The sequence below is a fragment of the Danio rerio genome, chromosome 8, assembly GCF_049306965.1.
Source record: "Danio rerio strain Tuebingen ecotype United States chromosome 8, GRCz12tu, whole genome shotgun sequence".
Taxonomy (NCBI): Eukaryota; Metazoa; Chordata; class Actinopteri; order Cypriniformes; family Danionidae; genus Danio; species Danio rerio.
In genome coordinates this window covers 24,762,501-24,782,665 of record NC_133183.1, presented here as the reverse complement: position 1 = coordinate 24,782,665, position 20,165 = coordinate 24,762,501, and the positions used below count along the sequence as shown (strand labels likewise).

At 34.7% G+C, this 20,165-nt stretch overlaps 1 protein-coding gene across 2 annotated transcripts in view; it reads right to left on the bottom strand.

Moving 5' to 3' along the window:
• The window catches only part of cacna1fb (calcium channel, voltage-dependent, L type, alpha 1F subunit), a 76,139-nt gene that overhangs the window by 36,805 nt on the left and 19,169 nt on the right, over positions 1-20,165 (bottom strand). For both annotated transcript variants that reach the window (NM_001324496.1, XM_021478267.3), the window contains exons 4-12: positions 14,721-14,860; positions 11,265-11,410; positions 7,558-7,710; positions 7,273-7,469; positions 6,861-6,964; positions 4,504-4,655; positions 2,415-2,489; positions 2,056-2,137; positions 1,679-1,705 (exon numbers count right to left, since the gene is read on the bottom strand). In NM_001324496.1, the coding sequence (NP_001311425.1) occupies positions 1,679-1,705; positions 2,056-2,137; positions 2,415-2,489; positions 4,504-4,655; positions 6,861-6,964; positions 7,273-7,469; positions 7,558-7,710; positions 11,265-11,410; positions 14,721-14,860 (1,076 nt within the window). The remainder of the gene's footprint in view (positions 1-1,678; positions 1,706-2,055; positions 2,138-2,414; positions 2,490-4,503; positions 4,656-6,860; positions 6,965-7,272; positions 7,470-7,557; positions 7,711-11,264; positions 11,411-14,720; positions 14,861-20,165) is intronic.

The following is a 20,165-nucleotide window of genomic DNA, read 5'->3' as shown; positions in this document are numbered from 1 at the left end:
TTATATTATATTATATTATATTATTATTTTTATATTTATATATATATTTTTCTAAGATATTTATAAAATATCTCTAAAGAGGACCTATTATGCCACTTTTTACAAAATGTAAAATAAGTAACTGATATCTCTAAAGTGAGTATGTGAAATTTCAGCTTAAAATGCCAAAAATTAATTTTTGTAACTCTTTGAAACTGTCTGTTAAAGTCCCAGCCCTGTCTTTGTATGTGTCTGACCTTGTTTTGTTAAGTGTGTCTATTATTCTTTGCTTATTCTAACCCTGTCGGTTTTCCTTTTGAGTCATTGGCTATTTCTCAATGTCCTCGTGTTCTCGTGTCATCATCATCTGCCAAAGTTTAATTCCAATACTCAAGACCTCAAGAATGGAGGACATGTGAAACTTCCCGGATGTGTTTTTGATATCAAGAACGCACTGATGCAGACTCACTCTAGAAGTCCCAGAAGTCATTGTGACTGGAGGTGGGAAGCACAGCATTTTATATAGATTTAATAATAAATTTCAGAGATAAAACTTTTTTACCAGTCAGGAGCTTCCCCAAATGAAACAGTAAATTTAAACATAAACATGAAAATCTTAATAAAGGAATAAACACATTAAAAATGTTTCCTAGTAAAATCTGTTTTAATTATATTGTGCAGTGTATATTTGTAAATTCTTTATGTAGAGTATATATTTTGAAAAAGGCAAAACAATAACTCGCTGTATGAATGCTGAAATGTTTAAATAATTTTCCATTAAAAACGTGTGAAGGTCATGTGACCATCAGTAAGTAAGCAGCATCTCATTTCTTAGAGGACGCGTTCTGTGTTCTCATGGTCTCCCGAGTTCGTTCTTCCGAGATGACCTGGCAAGACCGTTCTCCACAAGAACGTAAGTTTATTCTCTGCGTTCTTGGAATTGAAAAACAGCCTCAGTCTCCTCCCCTTTTTACCTCATCCATTTGATAAGCCTAATTGTTGCCACCTGTATAATTAGCCCTTATATTTCAGTGAGTGTTAATCTGTTGTAAAATGTGGTAGCTGAGTTGTGGCTGGTCTCTGAGTTTTAGTTTTCTGCTCTTTTTTTTTTGCCCTTTGTTTTGTTCCTGCTTTATTTTCAATAAACATTTGCTGCACCTCTCAAGCCTGTCTAATGCACCAGTTTTCGTGACAGCCCTTTTGAGGCTTTAATCCAAATTGTGTTGTTTTGGTGAAAAGAGGGCGGAGCTACAAACGCCTATGCATCAGCATAGTGGCAGATTCAAAACAGCATGGGTGAAACTTTTCACTTCATATGGCATGTACAAAGAGAGAATGTCAATCAAAGTGTTTCTGCAGACTGTTTTTTTTTTTTTTTTTAACCATTTTTAGATAATTTTTACCATTAGAGACTGGCTATATTCACACACTGTTGCAATATTAAACCCTGTATAAAAATGATTTTCACATAATTGGTCCCCTTTAAGACAACAAAAATATTTTTGCAGAAAACACTTAGTGAACAGGTTAACTTTTAAGCACAAGTATTCATTTTCTTTATCACATTTTCATTAATTTCGCTAGATTTGTGCACTATTAAAGAAATAAAAATGTATGATGAAGTGTATTTTCAAAAAGTAAAGTGTATTTATCTAAGAAGTCTACAATGATCAACGTATTTCTCCTCACAAAGACTCACCAGCATGGGATCTTCATAATGCGAGCGCTGAAGTCACCGAACATTGAACAAAACAAAACAAAAAATGACAATGAGGTCAAAGACAAGCACAACACCAAACTGTGCACTCTGATGCATCGTGAACAAAGATCCAGTTCAGATACTGAAACAAAGCCAGCCCAAGAAGCCCAGAGTAATGAACTGACTAGCGAGAGCACAAAGAAATAAAGAAAAAGAGCACATAATGAGAAATTAAGGGATGACACTCCATTACGGCTGATAACAACTTCCATTAGTAAGCCAGCAGGACAACACAATGACAAATGTAGCGCATTTTGTTGTTTCTAATTATAGTTGCTGGGTGTTTGTGTGTGTGTTTGTGTGTGTGTGTGATTTACCAGCACGCAGCACAACAATCTGTGTGTTCTTCATCTATGTTTTCAGTGTTTTCCGAAGCTGTTTCACTGGCTGGAAGGCTTGCTATAGCAAACGAAAAGAAAAAAAAAGCGACAGATACACAGAGACAGAAGAGAGAAAAAGAGAAAGAATAATGTCGGCCACACAGTTTGACACAGTTTTGGAGAAAAGCAATTTTTCTGAAATAGGGTCAAAGCACTTAATATGGGTCCAATGGAGAGATGTGATTTCTAGCCCCAGATGTAAATTATACAATTAGACCAGACGATGTTGAGGGGGTCTATATATAGAGCAGTGGAGGGGGTGAAGGGGTCGTGCGGCTCGTTCTTATTGGCCGTACCGTGGGTTTCGTTCGAGTGGCTGAACCAGCCGAATTTCCCCCTCTTCTTATCAGCGAGGTCACGCAAAGTCACACCTGAGGGGAGATCAAAGATCCAGAGGGAGAAAAAAAAGAAAGCAGGTTAGTTGGAGGACAAAAATTGAAGATGTTTGACAGAGTTCATCATCTTACACATAATTGTGGAGAAATGAGAATATTTAGCTTCTGTTTGTGTGGAAAAATGATAACTACAATATAAGAGACCACTTGATAGTTATTATTAGTTTTCTGGATCTGAGATTAATAGGTGCAATAATTTGTTTTGATTCAAATGTATTTGTGGTAGGTTGAATGCATGGAAGGAAGATTTACAGTCTGAAGTTTCAGATGAGAACTGGAAAAAAGCCTGTACTAAGGCTCATACTATGTCTATAAATTCACGTCTTAAACTTATACAATATAATGGATAATGCGGACAAATGTAACACCAGTAGAATTAAATAAATATAATTAAAAACATACCCAATATTTGCACAAAATGTTTGGAAGATAAATTATTTTGGGAAGAGATAGAGTCATAAGTGAAAAGATCATTTTAAAGCAAAACCTCCACGACTCAAAGCTTTTTTTTGCTGGGCTTATACCCAGAGAATTCAAACTATAGTGAAAGCAAACAAGTATTTATAGACCTCAGCTTGCTTTATGCCAAAAAATGTGTAGCTTTGCTTCGGACAAAGACGCAAAAACCAAACACAACTCAATGGATAAGACAGATTTTTTCAAGCCTGCCATAAGAAAAAAAAACTTGCATACTAAAAGCTAAACAGCATGTATTTGAAAATATATGGAGTCCCTTCATCAGATATATCGAAGGTGTGAAATTACCAGAGGAAGAAGTTGATGAATAATTTTTATGTGGACAATATAGTTCCAGTCTTACAGTTCTCAAATGATGCACTCTTCACTCTGTATATTTGCTGTACACTGTATTCAGTATGATAATTAGGCACATTCAAATTGAGACTGAAAATACATCTGATTAGCTGTGCCTTTACTGAATGAGCACTGTGCTACATCCGACAAATCATACTATTATGTTTTTCTTTTTCATTCTTTTATAACCTGTTTTAACTCATTTTAATCTGTTTTTAATCATTTTTATTGTTTGTTTTTTATGTTCTTAAATTTGTCTTTTTTATTCTTGTTTATGTAAAGCACTTTGAATTGCCACTGTGTATGAAATGTGCTATATAAATAAACTTGCCTTGCCTTGCCTTGATAATAATGATCACTTTCGAATAGATTACCATAAACCAAATAAGGGGCATTTTTTAACTATTTATTTATTTATTTTTGTTTGTTTATTTTTTGTTTAGTTTTACATATATATCCTTTTATTTTGTATTATTTGTAAATGTAAAATGTATAAAATGTAAATATTGTAAAATTTAAATATATTATGGCAATAAAAAGTATTTGTGGATTCGATTCTTCATTTTTTCAAGAGCTCTTTATTTCTAATTTAAACTCAGCATTGTAGTTTTGTAAAAGATTTAATTTTCTTTAGCAAAAAAAAAAAAAAAAATTCTATATATAAATATATATATACATACAGTTGAAGTCAGAATTATTAGCTCCCCTTTGATTTTTTTCTTCTTCTTTTTTCAATATTTCCCAAATGATGTTTAACAGAGCAAGGAGATTTTCACAGTATGTCTGATAATATTTTTTCTTCTAGAGAAAGTCTTATTTGTTTTATTTTGCCAAGAATAAAACAGTTTGTAATTTTTTACAAACCTTTTTAAGGTCAAAATTATTAGCCTCTTTAAGCTATATTTTTGATAGTCTACAGAACAAACCATCGTTATACAATAACTTGCCTAATCACCCTAACCTGCCTAGTTAACCTAATTAGTAAAATATTATGTGCTGTCATCATTGCAAAGATCAAATAAAACAGTTATTAGAAATGAGTTATTAAAACGATTGTTTAGAAATGTGTTGAAAAAATCTTCTCTCTGACTTCAACTGTATATGAGTTTGTATGTCAAACAGGTTTCCAAAATAAACAACTAGTATTGAGGACTTGAAAAGAGGAGAAATCTCTCACGTCTGTTTCCATCCTCATCAAACTCATCGATATCCTCAGCCTGAGTGATCCAGTCCATGTATCCACACAGATCCTCCTCCATCTGCTGCTTCTCTCTGAGCTTCTGGAAATCTCCACGCGCCTTCGCCTTCTCTCTCTCCTTGGAGAATTCTCTACACACAAGCACGGCCTGTCAGACGAGCAAAGCAAACGCACGTGTGCACAAACACACACTCCGCACTTTCACACTCTGTTTAACAGAGGCCTGCTGCTCTTAACATCCAGTCAGGTGAGTATAAAAACATTAACATCTAATATCTACTCATGTCTTCTGTTAAACAAAATCACTCACACAGACATGCACAGGTTATGATGTTGTGAAGAACAAAGGCTTAGCTCGTAAATATTAAGGATCAGAATTAGCAAAGTATTGTCCTCAATTAAAAATGACCAAATTGTCTGGCCCCAATATTAAAACTGTACTCCATCACAGTGTAATCTGCTTGTTGTTATGATCACAAAAATGATTAAAAGTTACAGTTTTAGGCAGGACAGCCTTAGATGTTTAAAAGTGTTTTTCAATGTTAATATTACTGAGGTCCAATCAAATTAGGTATGTAGGGTTTAAAATTCACAGAAGGCTCAAATTCCAGCTCAAAACATCAGTTTAACTTTGAAAAGAGATTAAAGAGACAATTAATATATGACAATTGTTTCATAATTAAAAAGTCAAACGATTGATGATAATATCCTTATTTTTCTAAAATTTCAGTTTTTATTTGAGAATATTGAATCCTTAAGATAATTCTTGACTAGATGGCAGCTACAAAATGTAAAAAAAAAAAAAATTTAAATACATTAAAGCAGAAAACATTTTTACTTTATTGTGATTAAAATAAATCCAGCCTCTGGGAGGATAAAAGACTACAAACTTACTGACCACAACTGTTTACTGCTACTTTATTTCAAATGTACATTTTTATTTTATGTACAAGAGAATCCTGGGAAAGGGACTAAGCTGAAAAGAAATGAATGAATGAATGAATAAATGAATAAATGAATGAATGAATGAATGAATGAATGAATGAATGAATGAAAATTCTAGTTGTACTTTGCTCCTAATATCATCAAATACAATATATTAGCGAAAATTATCCTTTAGATTGAACAGTGCAGCTTGACAGTACTGTAACAACGCCAAATTTAATGAATTTATATGGTGAATATAATAAAAGCTGCTTTATATATTTCATATAGTGGTAGGGACAAAATGTTGAAATAAATTTGCTTTTTTCCATTATTTTCCCATTAAAACAATATTCAGTACTGTATAAATGACACCTACAAATGTTCAAATATGAATTCATATTTTATTTATATATATTATATTATATTCACCAGATGGTTTTGAGTTGTTGTTTTTTTTAATATAAAAATGTACTTACATTTTAAAATCAAGAAATATTTTTCTGACAAGCAAAATGATTGTTTTGTTTTCAGAAATAAAAAAATTTATGTATTTTTTCCTAAAACAAGAAAAATAATCTGCAAGGGGGTGAGTAAAATAATGTTGTTTTAGGTTTGAAAATTATCAATTATTATGAAACTTATATATATATATATGGACTGCAAATAAACCAAAAATCCAAGTATAAAAAAGCTTTTTTTTTTTCATTTTCCTTCGGCTTAATCCCTTATTTATCAGGGGTCACCACAGCGGAATGAAAGTTTTACACACCGGATACCCTTCCAGCTACAACCCAGTACTGGGAAACACCCATATACACATTCACACACACACTCATACACTACGGCCAATTTTTGTTTGACCTAATTCACTTATTCAGCTTGTCTTTGGACTGTGTGGGGAAACTGGAGCACCTGGAGGAAACCCACACGAACACAGGGAGAACATGCAAACTCCACACAGAAATGCCAACTGACCCAGCCAGGACTCAAACCAGCAATCTTCTTGCTGTGAGGCAACAGTGCTAACCACTGAGCCATTGTGTCGCTCTGAAAAGCATTTTTCCCCAGTGCAAATGTAAAATAACCCTGTATAGTCTTCATCCTAAAAGTAATTAAATAAAATTAATTGTTTTTACACTTCCAAATCCATAATTTCTTGTAGCAAAATGATTTAAACTCCCTTAAAAAGCTCAGTCACAGGCCTGAAAAACGCATGCTAATGATAATTTCACTCTATTATGGTTAAAATCTGCAAAGACTCAACAAATCACGTGTGTTCTGTGGCTGCTAGTCAACTGGGCTTAACATACAGTAATACATCATGCACACATTGTGACATCGATGCTGAAACAATACATTGTGCAGCCCTAATACGAACTTATATATGAAGCGTGCTCATTTGAACTCACCCGCTCAACACACCCAACACAAGATTGAGAACGAAGAAGGATCCAAAGATGACCAGACTGACAAAGTAAACCCATGGTAGCTCAAAGCCAATTGCATCATTCATCTGCACAAATAAACACAAAGACAAACATAATTGTATCTGTGTCACACACAATTCACTCAACTATAGAATCTTTAGTAGAAGAAATCCATTATTAGCTAAAATTAAGGTTACAGTCAATGGCTACTAGCACACTTGCAGTAAAATGAATAACATTTGCATATAATGTTAACTATATAACATAAACTTCAGTTATTCATAAAATTAGTAAATAATAATTAATAAAATTAGTTTCAGCTTAAAGTCTTCTTTAACGTTCTACTAAAGAAAAACAGTCGCAATCTATGAAAACACTGCATACAGTAGCTTACCCAGTACAAGACGTCTGTCCAGCCCTCCATTGTGATGCACTGGAATACTGTTAACATGGCAAAGAAGAAGTTATCAAAGTTTGTGATGCCACCGTTCGGCCCTTCCCACTTTCCCCTGCACTCAGAGCCATTGACATAACACTGGCGACCATGACCCGCAAACGCACAGGGCAGAGGATCATCATCTGCATAATTATCTAAGAAACAGAAGAGAGAGGCAGATGGAGAATGACAGAGAATGACAAAAGACATATATTCATCTTTTATGTGAGTGTGTGCGGTTACCTGTGCCTATAAAAAAGCAGGTGCGATGCATTCGTCCTATGAAGAGCTCCAGTCCAATGATGGCGTAGATGATGATGACAAAGAGGACAAGCAAAGAAATGTGCAACAGGGGAACCATCGCCTTCATGATGGAGTTTAACACAATCTGTAGGCCTGCAAACACACACACAGACACACACACACACAGAGAAAGCACAGAAATAATGGCTTTTATATTGGTGCACAATCTGTAACACAAAACCAATATTTTGTGGAAATTAGGAAACTTTTTTTGGTCAAAAGTCTTGCCTATCCAAGTTTTAGGAACAACAAATAAAAACTTGACTTCTAGTTGATCATTTGGTATCAGAAGTGACTTATATGAAAAGTAAAGGCCTCTAGATTAATCTAACTTTACGAAATTATAATATGATCATGTCTTGATTTTTATTTATTTAATTAGGACAGTAAGGTCTGACTTTGCTCGTACAAAAGTCTTGTCACTTAATAGAAAAAATGTACAGTATAGAATATAAAGTCTATGACTTAGGCGAGGCAGTGGCGCAGTAGGTAGTGCTGTCGCCTCACAGCAAGAAGGTCGCTGGTTCAAACCTCGGCTCAGTTGGCGTTTCTGTGTGGAGTTTGCATGTTCTCCCTGCCTTCGCGTGGGTTTCCTCCGGGTGCTCCGGTTTCCCCCACAGTCCAAAGACATGCGGTACAGGTGAATTGGGTAGGCTAAATTGTCCGTAGTGTGTGTGTGAATGTGTGTGGATGTTTCCCAGAGATGGGTTGCGGCTGGAAGGGCATTCGCTGCGTAAAAAACTTGCTGAATAAGTTGGTGGTTCATTCCGCTGTGGCGACCCCTGATTAATAAAGGGACTAAGCCAACAAGAAAATGAATGAATGAATGTATATGACTCTCATGAGCTTGAAAGACTGCATCCATACATCTCTGCAATAACTCAAATAACTGATTAATAAAGTCATCTGGAATGGCAAAGAAAGTGTTCTTGCAGGACTCCCAGAGTTCATCAAGATTCTTTGGATTCATCTTCAATGCCTCCTCCTTCATCTTACCCCAGACATGCTCAATAATGTTCATGTTCATGTTCTGGGCTGCAATCCTGGAGCACTTTGACCTTCTTTGCTTTCAGGAACTTTGATGTGGAGGCTGAAGTATGAGAAGGAGCGCTATCCTGCTGAAGAATTTGCCCTCCTCTCCTGTGGTTTGTAATGGGCAGCACAAATGTCTTGATACCTCAGGCTGTTGATGTTGCCATCCACTCTGCAGATCTCTTGCACACTTCCATACTAAATGTAACCCTGAACCATGATTTTTCCTTTATCAAACTTAACTGATATCTGTGAGAATCTTGAGTTCACGCAGGTTTCAATAGATCTTCTGCAGTATTTGTGATGATTGGGGTGCAGTTCAACAGATGATTCACTGGAAAAATCTACCTTCTGCCACTTTTCCAAATGATCAACTAGAAATCAAGTTATTATTTGTTGCTCTTACAACTGGGATTGACAACAAGACTTCAGGTAGAGTAGATAGATTGTCACCTTAGAATTATAAGGTTCTATCTGACATTTTTGTCAAAATTGAGTTATTGACATATTCTTATTAAATGACAACCTATTTGCATTATGGGATGTTTTTTACAAGTTGTTTACATTTTTATACTTTTTATTTAAAAAAAACACATACTGTTTGCTATATGGAATGCAAAAACTTTGAAGCTCAATATCTCAAAATCATTAAGAACGCAGATAGAACCTTATAATTGCAAGGCGGTAAGATATTTGCATCTTTCCATTTCCAAATTTAAATAAACTATTTAAATTAATACTTTTATGATTGCAAAAATACATAATCAAAGTAAATCGAGATGTTTAAAAAAGTAATCATTTGGAAACAATTCAAAGTAATTGATAGTTAAGCTTTTTCCAGGTCATTGGGATCAGAATAAGTACAGTATGTCAGGGTTAAAACATTTTTAAAGACGCAACTAATACATTTAATAAGCAAGAATGCATTAAACTAATTCAACCAGACTGGTTTCAATTTCAAATAAATGCAGTTAATTTGACCTTTCTGTACATCAAAAATGATGTAAAAATGCATTCCATTTTATTTGTGCATTTGTGAAATTCTTTGATGAAGTGAGAGTTCATATAAACAAAATGCTGCAATATATTTTCATTGTCACTTTTGAAAAATAAATATATATTGTTTTACAAAAAGAACAGTGGTATAATTTTAGCTTTTAGTAAAAAACTATATAAATTGAATAATCTTTTGTCTTTTTTTAATCAATGACACAATCAGAAAACACAAATTCATCAATTGTCATCAATTTTACATTTACATTTAATCATTAAGCAGACGCTTTTATCCAAAGCGACTAACAAAATACTTTTGTAATTTTGTAAGCATTTCGCTTAAATGAGACTCACTGTGTTATGATCACCAGCAATCAAGCGGCTTCCAGCCACTAGTGAATGCACAGATCGCATAGAACAATAAATCCCCCATTTTATGGACTGCAAGATCCAGTCATGCACTGCACACACACACCGGTTCCTAATACTGTCTGATTGCAAACACTCGCAGCTGAAGCTGCTCATGGACTGATTACAGAACTATTCAAACAGCACATGCAAACACACACACACACACACACACACACACATCAGTGCTAAGTCTTGTTAAACAGTTTTATAAACATTACGATGCGTTTTCCTTGCCTTGCTTTGCTGTGTTTTTGACACTCGCCTTGTTTGTTTGTTTATGTTGTCTGCTGCCTGCCTTTTGACCATCCGTCTGTTTACTGACCATGACTCTAGATTGCCTGAATACATCAGTTTGCTTCTGTGTTAACCATTGCTTGCCTGACCATCTCTGTTTAATAAGCCTGCGTTTGAAACTGCACTTCCGTGTCCCCCTTCACATAACAGACTGACTAATTGCTTAACTGACACCACAATCGATTTACTGTAATAAATACAACATCAGCCACATAACTGAACAGAGCATTGGCAAAGAGTAAGGAATTTTTGTGTGTGTTTTCCAGTAAATGTAACGTGTCCTCGTTCAATGTCATCTCGTCTCACTGGGAAAACAGGAAGGATTAACGTCCAGGCAAGCACATGAGGGCTAGATACCATCATACAAGCCGACGGGCAGAAAAGAGCCTCACCAAAGCTTCAAAAAGTACTGCGATAAAGTCAATGGTTACCCTATATTACAAGACACACAACATTTACAAGATACACAGCACCTTCACCACCTTTTACCAGTTTTTGTACTGAGCTCTGTTGTACAGTAGTTAATAGAATTGTGTTTTCAGCACCACGGACAGCACCGTGTGAAGCTAACATAGTACTATTGTAAAGCCACATGCAATCAATGGCCATATAGTTAACCAGTCAGGGATTCAAAGCCTTGTTACTCTAATGTAAAAACAGTGTAAAACTACTGCAAATGTGTCAAAAGATGCTCAATGATGTTCAGAATATACCACATCTATTGAAATAATATTATAATTCAACACTGATTACACACAATCTCATTACTCTATACAAAATCCCCATTATGGTTTTCTCTCTCTTATTATACATCTACAAGATGAAACAGCATTGTTGAATTGCAATCTTCAGCAGATTAAACCAGAGCATATTTCTCAAATGTTTTATTTTTATTTTTATTAGAAACACAAACTTACTGGGCACTCCTGAAACCAGTCGGAGGGGTCGTAAAACTCTGAAGGCTCTGAGGGCTTTGACATCCAGACCTCCAGGTTTCCCTGGCGTGTGGGAAGTCGTTTCACCGGATTTGTGAGTAACAGTTTCTAATACCACACTGAACAACCTGCAAAACACAAATTAGTTTAGTCTGATTGCTAAAATTGATTCTTACTTTTATTTTTAGCGACTCAAACCCAAAAAACTTAACTAGTGAAGTCAGATTAATAAACAATTTACTCTTATTAGTTTTTTTGTGAATAATGTAGAATTAGCACAACCAGTCTAGTCTAGATTCATGATTCAGGGTCATTTTGGTGTAAATCAAACACAATAAACATAACAGGGGAATTGAGATGAATTAATAAATGACTCTTACAAGATTTTTTATTGAATCAAACACAAATAACATACCCTGTGAAGTCAGATTCATGAACAAAGGACTCTTACATGTTGATTTTTGTGTGAAATTATACACAAACAGCATAACCAATGTAGTAGTCTGACTCATGAACAAATAACTCTTAAAAGTTGCACTTTAGTGTAGCAAACCCAAATAGCATATGAAGTCAGATTCATGAACCAATGGTTCTTACCGGTTTTATTTATGAATCAAACACAAATAGCAAAACCATTGAAGTCAGATTCATAAATATATTAATCTTACAAGTAGTTTTTAATTTTTTTTTTATATGAATCAAATACAGTTTGCATGTGCAACATTTGCAATTTGCAATACAACAGCATGGCTAGTGCAGTCTGAACAAATTACTCTATGGAGCCTGTTATTTTTAGGGAGTCAAAAACATCTAGCGTGAGTAGTGTGTACTATTGAAAATAGCTGTTATTTACGTCAAAATTTTAACAGTATAAACCTGCTGTATTTAAAAGCAGTATGTTGCTGTTTTTTTACAGTTGATGAAATGATGTAGACAAAATTCAACATTATTTTACCATATTTATTTTACTAAGGCAAAAAAAAAAAAAAAAAAAAAACAGTAATTAACAGTACTTTTGAGCAGAAAATGTCAGCCATCGCATGTGGATTTCCATCCATCTTTTTACTGTTACTTATGTAAATGCATCTTTGTTTTGCTCCTTTTACACAAAATAAACGTCTGTGATTGGAAATAGGCTAACTGGTACTGATATTGTAACTGTGTGTTTTTTTGTCTATTTTAGTGCTGAATCTGACAATATGCAAACTGTATCTGTTTTGTAGTTTGATTCCTAAATAATTGCCATTCAAGAAATTAGTTCTTGTAAGATAATCAAAAGCATTTGTCATTCTTCTGTGAATTACTCTTATTTGCCTGTTCTTTTAAATGAATCAAAAACAGACAACTGGATGATTCCCAAATGAATCAAGAAGGATCTTTGTGTAAATAAATAAATACTGCATCAATCATGTAGTCCGACCTGACTCGAAAACTTATGGTATGGTCAATAAAGTTTGATTTGCAAAGGAATGACTGTTTTTAGCCATTTATTTATTTGAACAAAATAAAACAAAACAAAACAAAAAACTAAATAAAACAAAACAGTGTAGTCTAAACAAAACAAAACAGAACAGCACATACTGTAACAGAACAGCACAGAACAGAACAGAACATTAAACAAAACAATACAGTGTAGTGCAAACAAAACAAAACAAGACAAAAAAACAGAACAGAACAGAACAGAACAAAAACAAAATTAAAAAAGCAAAACAAATGAATCAAAACAAAAAACAAAAAACAAAACAAAACAAAACACGAAACGTAACAAAACAAAGCAAAGCAAAGCAAAGCAAAACAAAACAAAACAAAACAAAACAAAACAAAACAAAACAAAACAAAACAAAACAAAACAAAACAAAACAAAACAAAACAAAACAAAACAAAACAAAACAAAACAAAACAAAACAAAACAGTGGAGTCTAAATAAAACAAGACAAGACAAAAACAAAACAGAACAGAACAAAAACAAAATTAAAAAAAACAAAAAACAGAACAAAAAACAAAACAAATGAAACAAAACAAAAAAACAAAAAACAAAACACGAAACGTAACAAAGCAAAACAAAGCAAAGCAAAGCAAAGCAAAGACAGAACAAAACAGTGTAGTCTAAACAAAACAAGACAAGACAAAAAACAAAACAGAACAGAACAGAACAGAACAAAACAAAATCAAAATAAAAAACAAAAATCAAAACAAAAAACAAAACAGAACAAAAAACAAAACAAAACAAAACACAAAACAAAAAGTAGTGTAGTACTGTTGTACAAATGACTCTTATGAGCTGAATCTTTGCTAAAACATAGTTTAACAGTAGTTTGATTTTTGAATCACTGCCTCTCATGAGTTTTTTTTTTTTTTTTTTAGTGAATCAAATAAACAGAGTAAGACGAGTGTAGTCCAATTCGCAAACAAATAACTTTTATGAGCCAGTTCTTTTTAGGGATACTAAAAATTAATTTATGACTAATTTATGAGCATGTTCTGTTGTGTGGCATAATTGATCTGACTGCCATTCAAAATGACTCAAACAAACCAGTTCTTTACAGTGATTCCAAATTATCCCGTGTGACTAGCATATTTCAATTGCCAAACAAATAGCGTGAAGCGTTTTGGAAACTGACCGGGCCTAATATTCATGGCACTCATCCCAGATATCTTTTGTGATTTCATGCACACACATGCACACACAAATACTCTTAGGATGGACTCAGTATTAGAAGCATCAGGAATATGATGCGCAATGCTGTCTGTTGGGAACATATCCAGTATGTCTGTGTGTGAGCTTCACGAAATCTCTAATCAATACTAAAAACAGCTCTCAAAATTATACTCAAAAAGGATGCTAAATGCCAAAAACAGCCATCTTCCTTCAGATAATTAACCATCACTTTGACCAACTGGCCATTAGTGACCCCAGAACAGCTGTTTAGTCCCATTTCGACAGAACAGGCAGTGCTCTGGGGACATTCACTCTTTAAATACACTCATTGGTGGAAGAAAATGAGTTTAAAACTGGCACCACACTGATGAAGGATTGACTTTTTTTTAGAGGATCAAATGCATATTTACACTTCCCACATACGCACACATTCTGGTGTGTGAAATCAAGGATAGCAGCTAGTCTCTGTAGGTCAGATTAAGGCACGCAGAGCAAGCGATCGAGCTGGAGAGAGGATTGACAGCCAGATCTGACCAGATAATCCACGAGCGAAATAGGGAAAATGAACCGGGTAAAGAGAACAGCAGGACAACAGCAGAATTTTGAATAAGAGCAATGATGTTGGCTATTGAACAACCTGAATAAAAATTAACTATGGACATTTAAATGCAAGTGAATCATAGGTGACGAGGCTGTGATGTGATTTTGGGTTATTATGAGTCAGTTTAAAATGATGGTAGACAAATAACATGGGATGGGTGATGATGATGGTGTCTTACCCTACAATGACGATGACGAAATCTAGTAAATTCCAGCCGTTGCGGATGTATGAGCTGGGATGCATGACGAGGCCGTACGCCAGGATCTTCAGAAATGTTTCAATAGTGAAGATAATCAGAAAAACATATTCAACTTGTTCCTGAAAAGATAAACAAGAACAAGAAAAATGGTCAAAAACATGAAAGGATAAAGGGATTGTTCACGCAATACTGAATACTCTGAATATACTGTGATCATTTAATCACCAGCTTCCTTATTTTGAAGAAAGCTGGAAAGCAGCAGTCTTTGACCCGCAGTGTTTGTTTTTACTACTTTGAAAGTTAATAGTTACTGGAGTTCAGCCTTGAGCACCAGAGACGGTTGTTTCCTCTTTTACATATAAATCCAATGAGTGTGAAACTCAGAAAAGAGGCCAATCAGAACACAAAGCAGACTGTTGCGTGACTCACATGGCATGCCCTCATCATCTGCATGTACTTTAGGTCATTCATCCGGTCCTAACAAGCAGCAACGTCATCAGAAGAACACAGATTGAAATGTTGCTCTGGGATCATTAATATGCACACCTTGGGCTGCATTTGATAAGCAACAACGTTTTTAGTGACACAAAGTGGGACTTAAATTTTTAAACGAGAGCCACAGACCGTTTACTTTGCGTCACTGAGTAATGAGATTGCACAAGACATGTTCAAACTCATGTCAAGACGCAAAATGCAGTATTTACAAATTATAAATGTGTGTGTGTGTCTGTCAGAAGTGCACGTTAGAGCAGAGCTCATTAATATTCACGACCAATCCAAATATGGTCAATTATGGAACTTCTGATTGTAGGGGTATTTCATGGAGTAATAAATAAGCATATAAAAACGATTCTGAAGGTTTTCTTTTACTTACCTACTGTAAGCATATACCTACCTTGCAGATATCAGAAAACAATTTTACTTATTGAACCAATGCAGTACATGGCACCTTTAAATTAATCTGTGATAAAAATTTTCCCATTTTAATGAGTTCATAGTGTCAGTATTGGAATTTATTTGTCCTAAAGGTCCTGAGTGCAAGCAAAATTTGTGCTATTTTACAAGTGTGAAACAGGTTTGTTTTACAATTATTTATTTTTTTTGGCAAATGTTATTCTGTTTAAATTAAAGCCAAAATCACAAAAAAACTAAATATGTTAAATGAACTAAACAATAATCTAAAGTATGAACAGTAATAATACAGTCACAAACCAAGAAACATTAACAATAAAAAATCATTTAAAATCCATATTTTACAGCAGACGCAATAGAAATGCTAATGATATTTCAGCAAAAAACAACTAAGGCTCTATATTTAGTTGTACATGTGTAGGGGTGTTAACTGGAATGACCCCGTGACCTGTTCACAACAAAGAAGGTCAGACTTGAGCTGGAACTGGACTTCAAAATGGGGAATCTGTAAGCATTTCAAAGGATTACTAATCTGTCATCCTCTTTTTTTTTTTAGGTCCCTCCTCCCGCTGTTTTACCGCTGCTGGCGTATGACAACAGCCAGTGCACACACATACAGTCTCCATATAAACAAACATAACAGAGAGAAACAGCCAACTATCGGCAAAACATCCACACACCATCTGCGTAAGACCGTGACCGAGGTAGAAGGACAATACCATATGGACAATAGCAACCGCACTCGCACACACTGCTGTACTTGATTTGATGTAAAGTGGCATTCAGCATAAACTTCCATTTGCGGGACCGTATGTCTCTGTCTGAAGTGTGCAGGAGGCTTTTGCACACTGACAGGAACAGAATGTTCATCATGAACTATATCTAAAGCTCTCCAGCTGAATATTCCCTACTTTGAACAAGCAGAGAGATGATGGCAAAAAAAAAAATTTATTCGTTAAGCATTACATTATTAATTAACATTTTAATTAAATTAGTAGGGCTGGGAAGGTTATTAGTATAATAAATATGAAATTTAGAATGGCGTACAAAAATATTTTTTATTGTTATAGGATAATAATAATTAAAATAATAATAATAATAGTAATAATTTCTATAAAATAAAAAAATATATTAACATAAATGTATATATTTTTTATAGAATTAAATATTATTATTGTTATTATTATTATTATTATTATTATTATTATTTTTACCCTATTGACCTTATTCTAAAATGCGGAACTGTGCCTGATTGTTTTGGAACTTCCGATTCAGTTGCCTATGGAAGAAATGACTAGGAATAATAAACATCAGAAAACGGTCAAACTACTTGCTCTACAAACAAATGTTTGCATGACTATACAGACCAAGTAGCATAATATACGAAAATATCAGTTTGCAACATCAAACAGCGAAACAAGAAGTTTTTAGTGTCTAAAAATGAATGGAATTGAATGAGACCGGAAGTATCAAGCCAAAAAGATTTAAATGGCTGCATCCGCTTGTCAGCGAAGAAGAAGGTGAATAACAATCAAAAATATTTTTGTACTCCATTCATATTCTAAATTTCCAGCCCTGCTAATTTAATTAATGTGAAAATTAACAATTAATGCTTAATGAATTTTACATTTTTTCCAATCATCTCTCTGCTTATATGTATGTTTGAATTGCGTTGGGTTAGTGAACAAAACAACAACAACAACAACAACAACAACAACAATATTTTATTCTACAAAAAAAAAAATATATATATATTTATATACACACACACACACATACATGTGTTTATATGTATTTTTCAGGTAGGTCAGTGAACAAACACAATAATAATAATAATAATAATAATAATAAAAAATAATAATAATCATAATAATCATAATAATAATGATGATGATGATAATAATAATAATGATCACAATAATATTAATATTTTTTGTTTTTGGATTTTTGCCTGTAGGCCAGCGAATGAATTTAGGTCAATGAGTTGGAAACAAATTATGTTTTGACTCTTAAAGTCACTTTCCATCGATTCATACTTTTCTCATCTGCCACAATAGTGTACCATCTTTGAATTATTCTCATTTAAGGGCTTTTCTCAGCATATACTGTTGCATACAGTTAAATCAATTAATTAATTACAACTCAGGCAATTATTTCAATTACAAATCCCAATCGATTGACAGCTCTACTAATTAGACCTTCAGTCCCTTTGAGGAATAAATGAAGACAACTGAAACCAAGATGATGGACAGTAAAATAAAACAAACAATATGACAGAGGGAAAGAAAAGAGAGACTGACAGCAAACACACACACACTCATTAAATACATGCCCCATCCTTTGCACCTGGAATACAGGATGTGGCTTTAAGCATCAGAACAAAGATGGAGAGAGAGAGAGAGAAAGAGAGTGAGTGAGGCAGAGAGAGAGAGAGAGAGAGAGAGAGAGAGGGATGGGATGATGGGGGAAGGGTGATGAGAGACAGGGGAGGAAGAGTAAAGCTGCTTATCAGGACCAAGAGCATTTAGAGCAGTCAAACGAACAGGCAGCGACAATCTCTCCCCTGACCACCACTGTCTCTACTCTCGCTGACTTCGGAACTCTCACATTCGCTTTCTATTTCACATCACTCTTGTTATTCTCCAAAATCTTGAACACAGGTGGACTTGACTGAAATTGCATTGTGAGCGCAAATGTAACATGCTTGGCTTATTTATTAACATTACATTATTTCTTTATAAAGCTCACTACAGTATCCATGTATGGTTTCATTAGGCCCTTTTGCTGCGGTGAACAATCTTTAAAAGGTCTATATGTAGAGTGGACCCTTTTCACCAGAGGATGATGACACATTCATTGGTCATCAGTAGTGATGTTGCAAGATGCATATCCCATGAGACAAAACCAGACTTTTTACTCCTTAATAATTAATTCACTTGGGTGTTAAAAGCACAAGAACCAATTTGTAACTAGGCTCTGACTCTGAATCAGCCTTGGAGTTGATGACTAGTCACACCCCTTGTAATCAGTATCTTAAATCCTTATAAGTTTTAATGTTTAGATTGTTTCTTTCATACATTTATTCTTTTTTTTTTTGGCTTAGTCCCGTTTTTAAATAAGGGGTCACCACAGCGGATGCCGTTCCAGCTGCAACCCATCACTGGAAAACATCCATACACTCTTACATTCACACACTACAGCCAATTTAGCTTTGGACTTGTGGGGGAAACCGGACCACCCGGAGGAAACCCACATGAACGCGAGAAGAACATGCAAACTCCACACAGAACTGCCAAATGACTCAGCCGGGGCTCAAATCAACAACCTTCTTGCTGTGAGGCAACTGTGCTACCCACTGCACCACTGTGACGCCCTAGATTTTTTTAATTCATTCATTTTCTTTTCGGCTTAATCCCTTTATTAATCTGGGGTCACAACAGCGAAATGAACTGGCAACTTATCCAGCAAATGTTTCACGCAGCGGATGTCTTCCAGCTGCAACCCATCACTGGGAAACATCCATACACACTCACACACACATACACTATGGTAAATTTAGCCTTCCCAATTCACCTATACCACATGTCTTTAGACTGTGGGGGACACCGGAGCACCCAGAGGAAACCCATGTGAACACAGGGAGAACATGCAAACTCCACACAGAAAAACCAACTGACTCAGCCAAGGCTCCAACCAGCGATCTACTTGCTGTGAGTCGATCGTGCTACCCACTGATCAGATTCCTTCTTGCATTATATTCAACATTATAAGCTAGAGTAGTTACACTAACACTTTGTGTTAGCTATGAAAGAAAAAAACTATCAAATGCTTGCTGTAATCATAACTCTAAAATGCGATATGATCATTTAAATGATGCCTTATAAATACAGTATGTAACACTTTCAACACCAAGTGTGCATGAGCAATGAACATAAAATGTGAAGACTTGTGCGACCGCCTTTACACTTCTCTCCTAACCTCGTAAATATAATTGGCTGGATCATAGAAAAGCTTAATTAAGGCAGTATGTAGGGTTGAATCGAAATTGTGATCTTTTTAGATTAGTCGTGCAGCCCTAATTACCAGTTTCACCATTTTTTTTCTTTTATTATTTGAGCAAATAGAAATGCACAGAATGTATTTGTGGCACTCTAACCATTCACTGCTCTATAAGTTTACCCAACTATGACAACTTCTGCTGAGAAGCCGAAAATGTGAAAAAGGTCTATTCTGAAACCCTTGTCATTAGCAATAGCGGTGGCCATTAGGTGAACTGCAGACTAAAGCTAATTGCATGTGCTTCACTTAAACACACGTGTCTGAACATAATTCAGTGGCTTAATATACTCACAGCAAAGTTCTATTTGTTTTTTATTAGAAGTAAAAATAAGTTACCAGCAACAATACCTATGGCTGGTGTGACAACCTATAGCACAGCCAGACTCTTCCCAATCCCATCCTGCTCTCTCTTTCTCCAACTTAAATAAATAATAAAAGTTAAAAATAAATAAT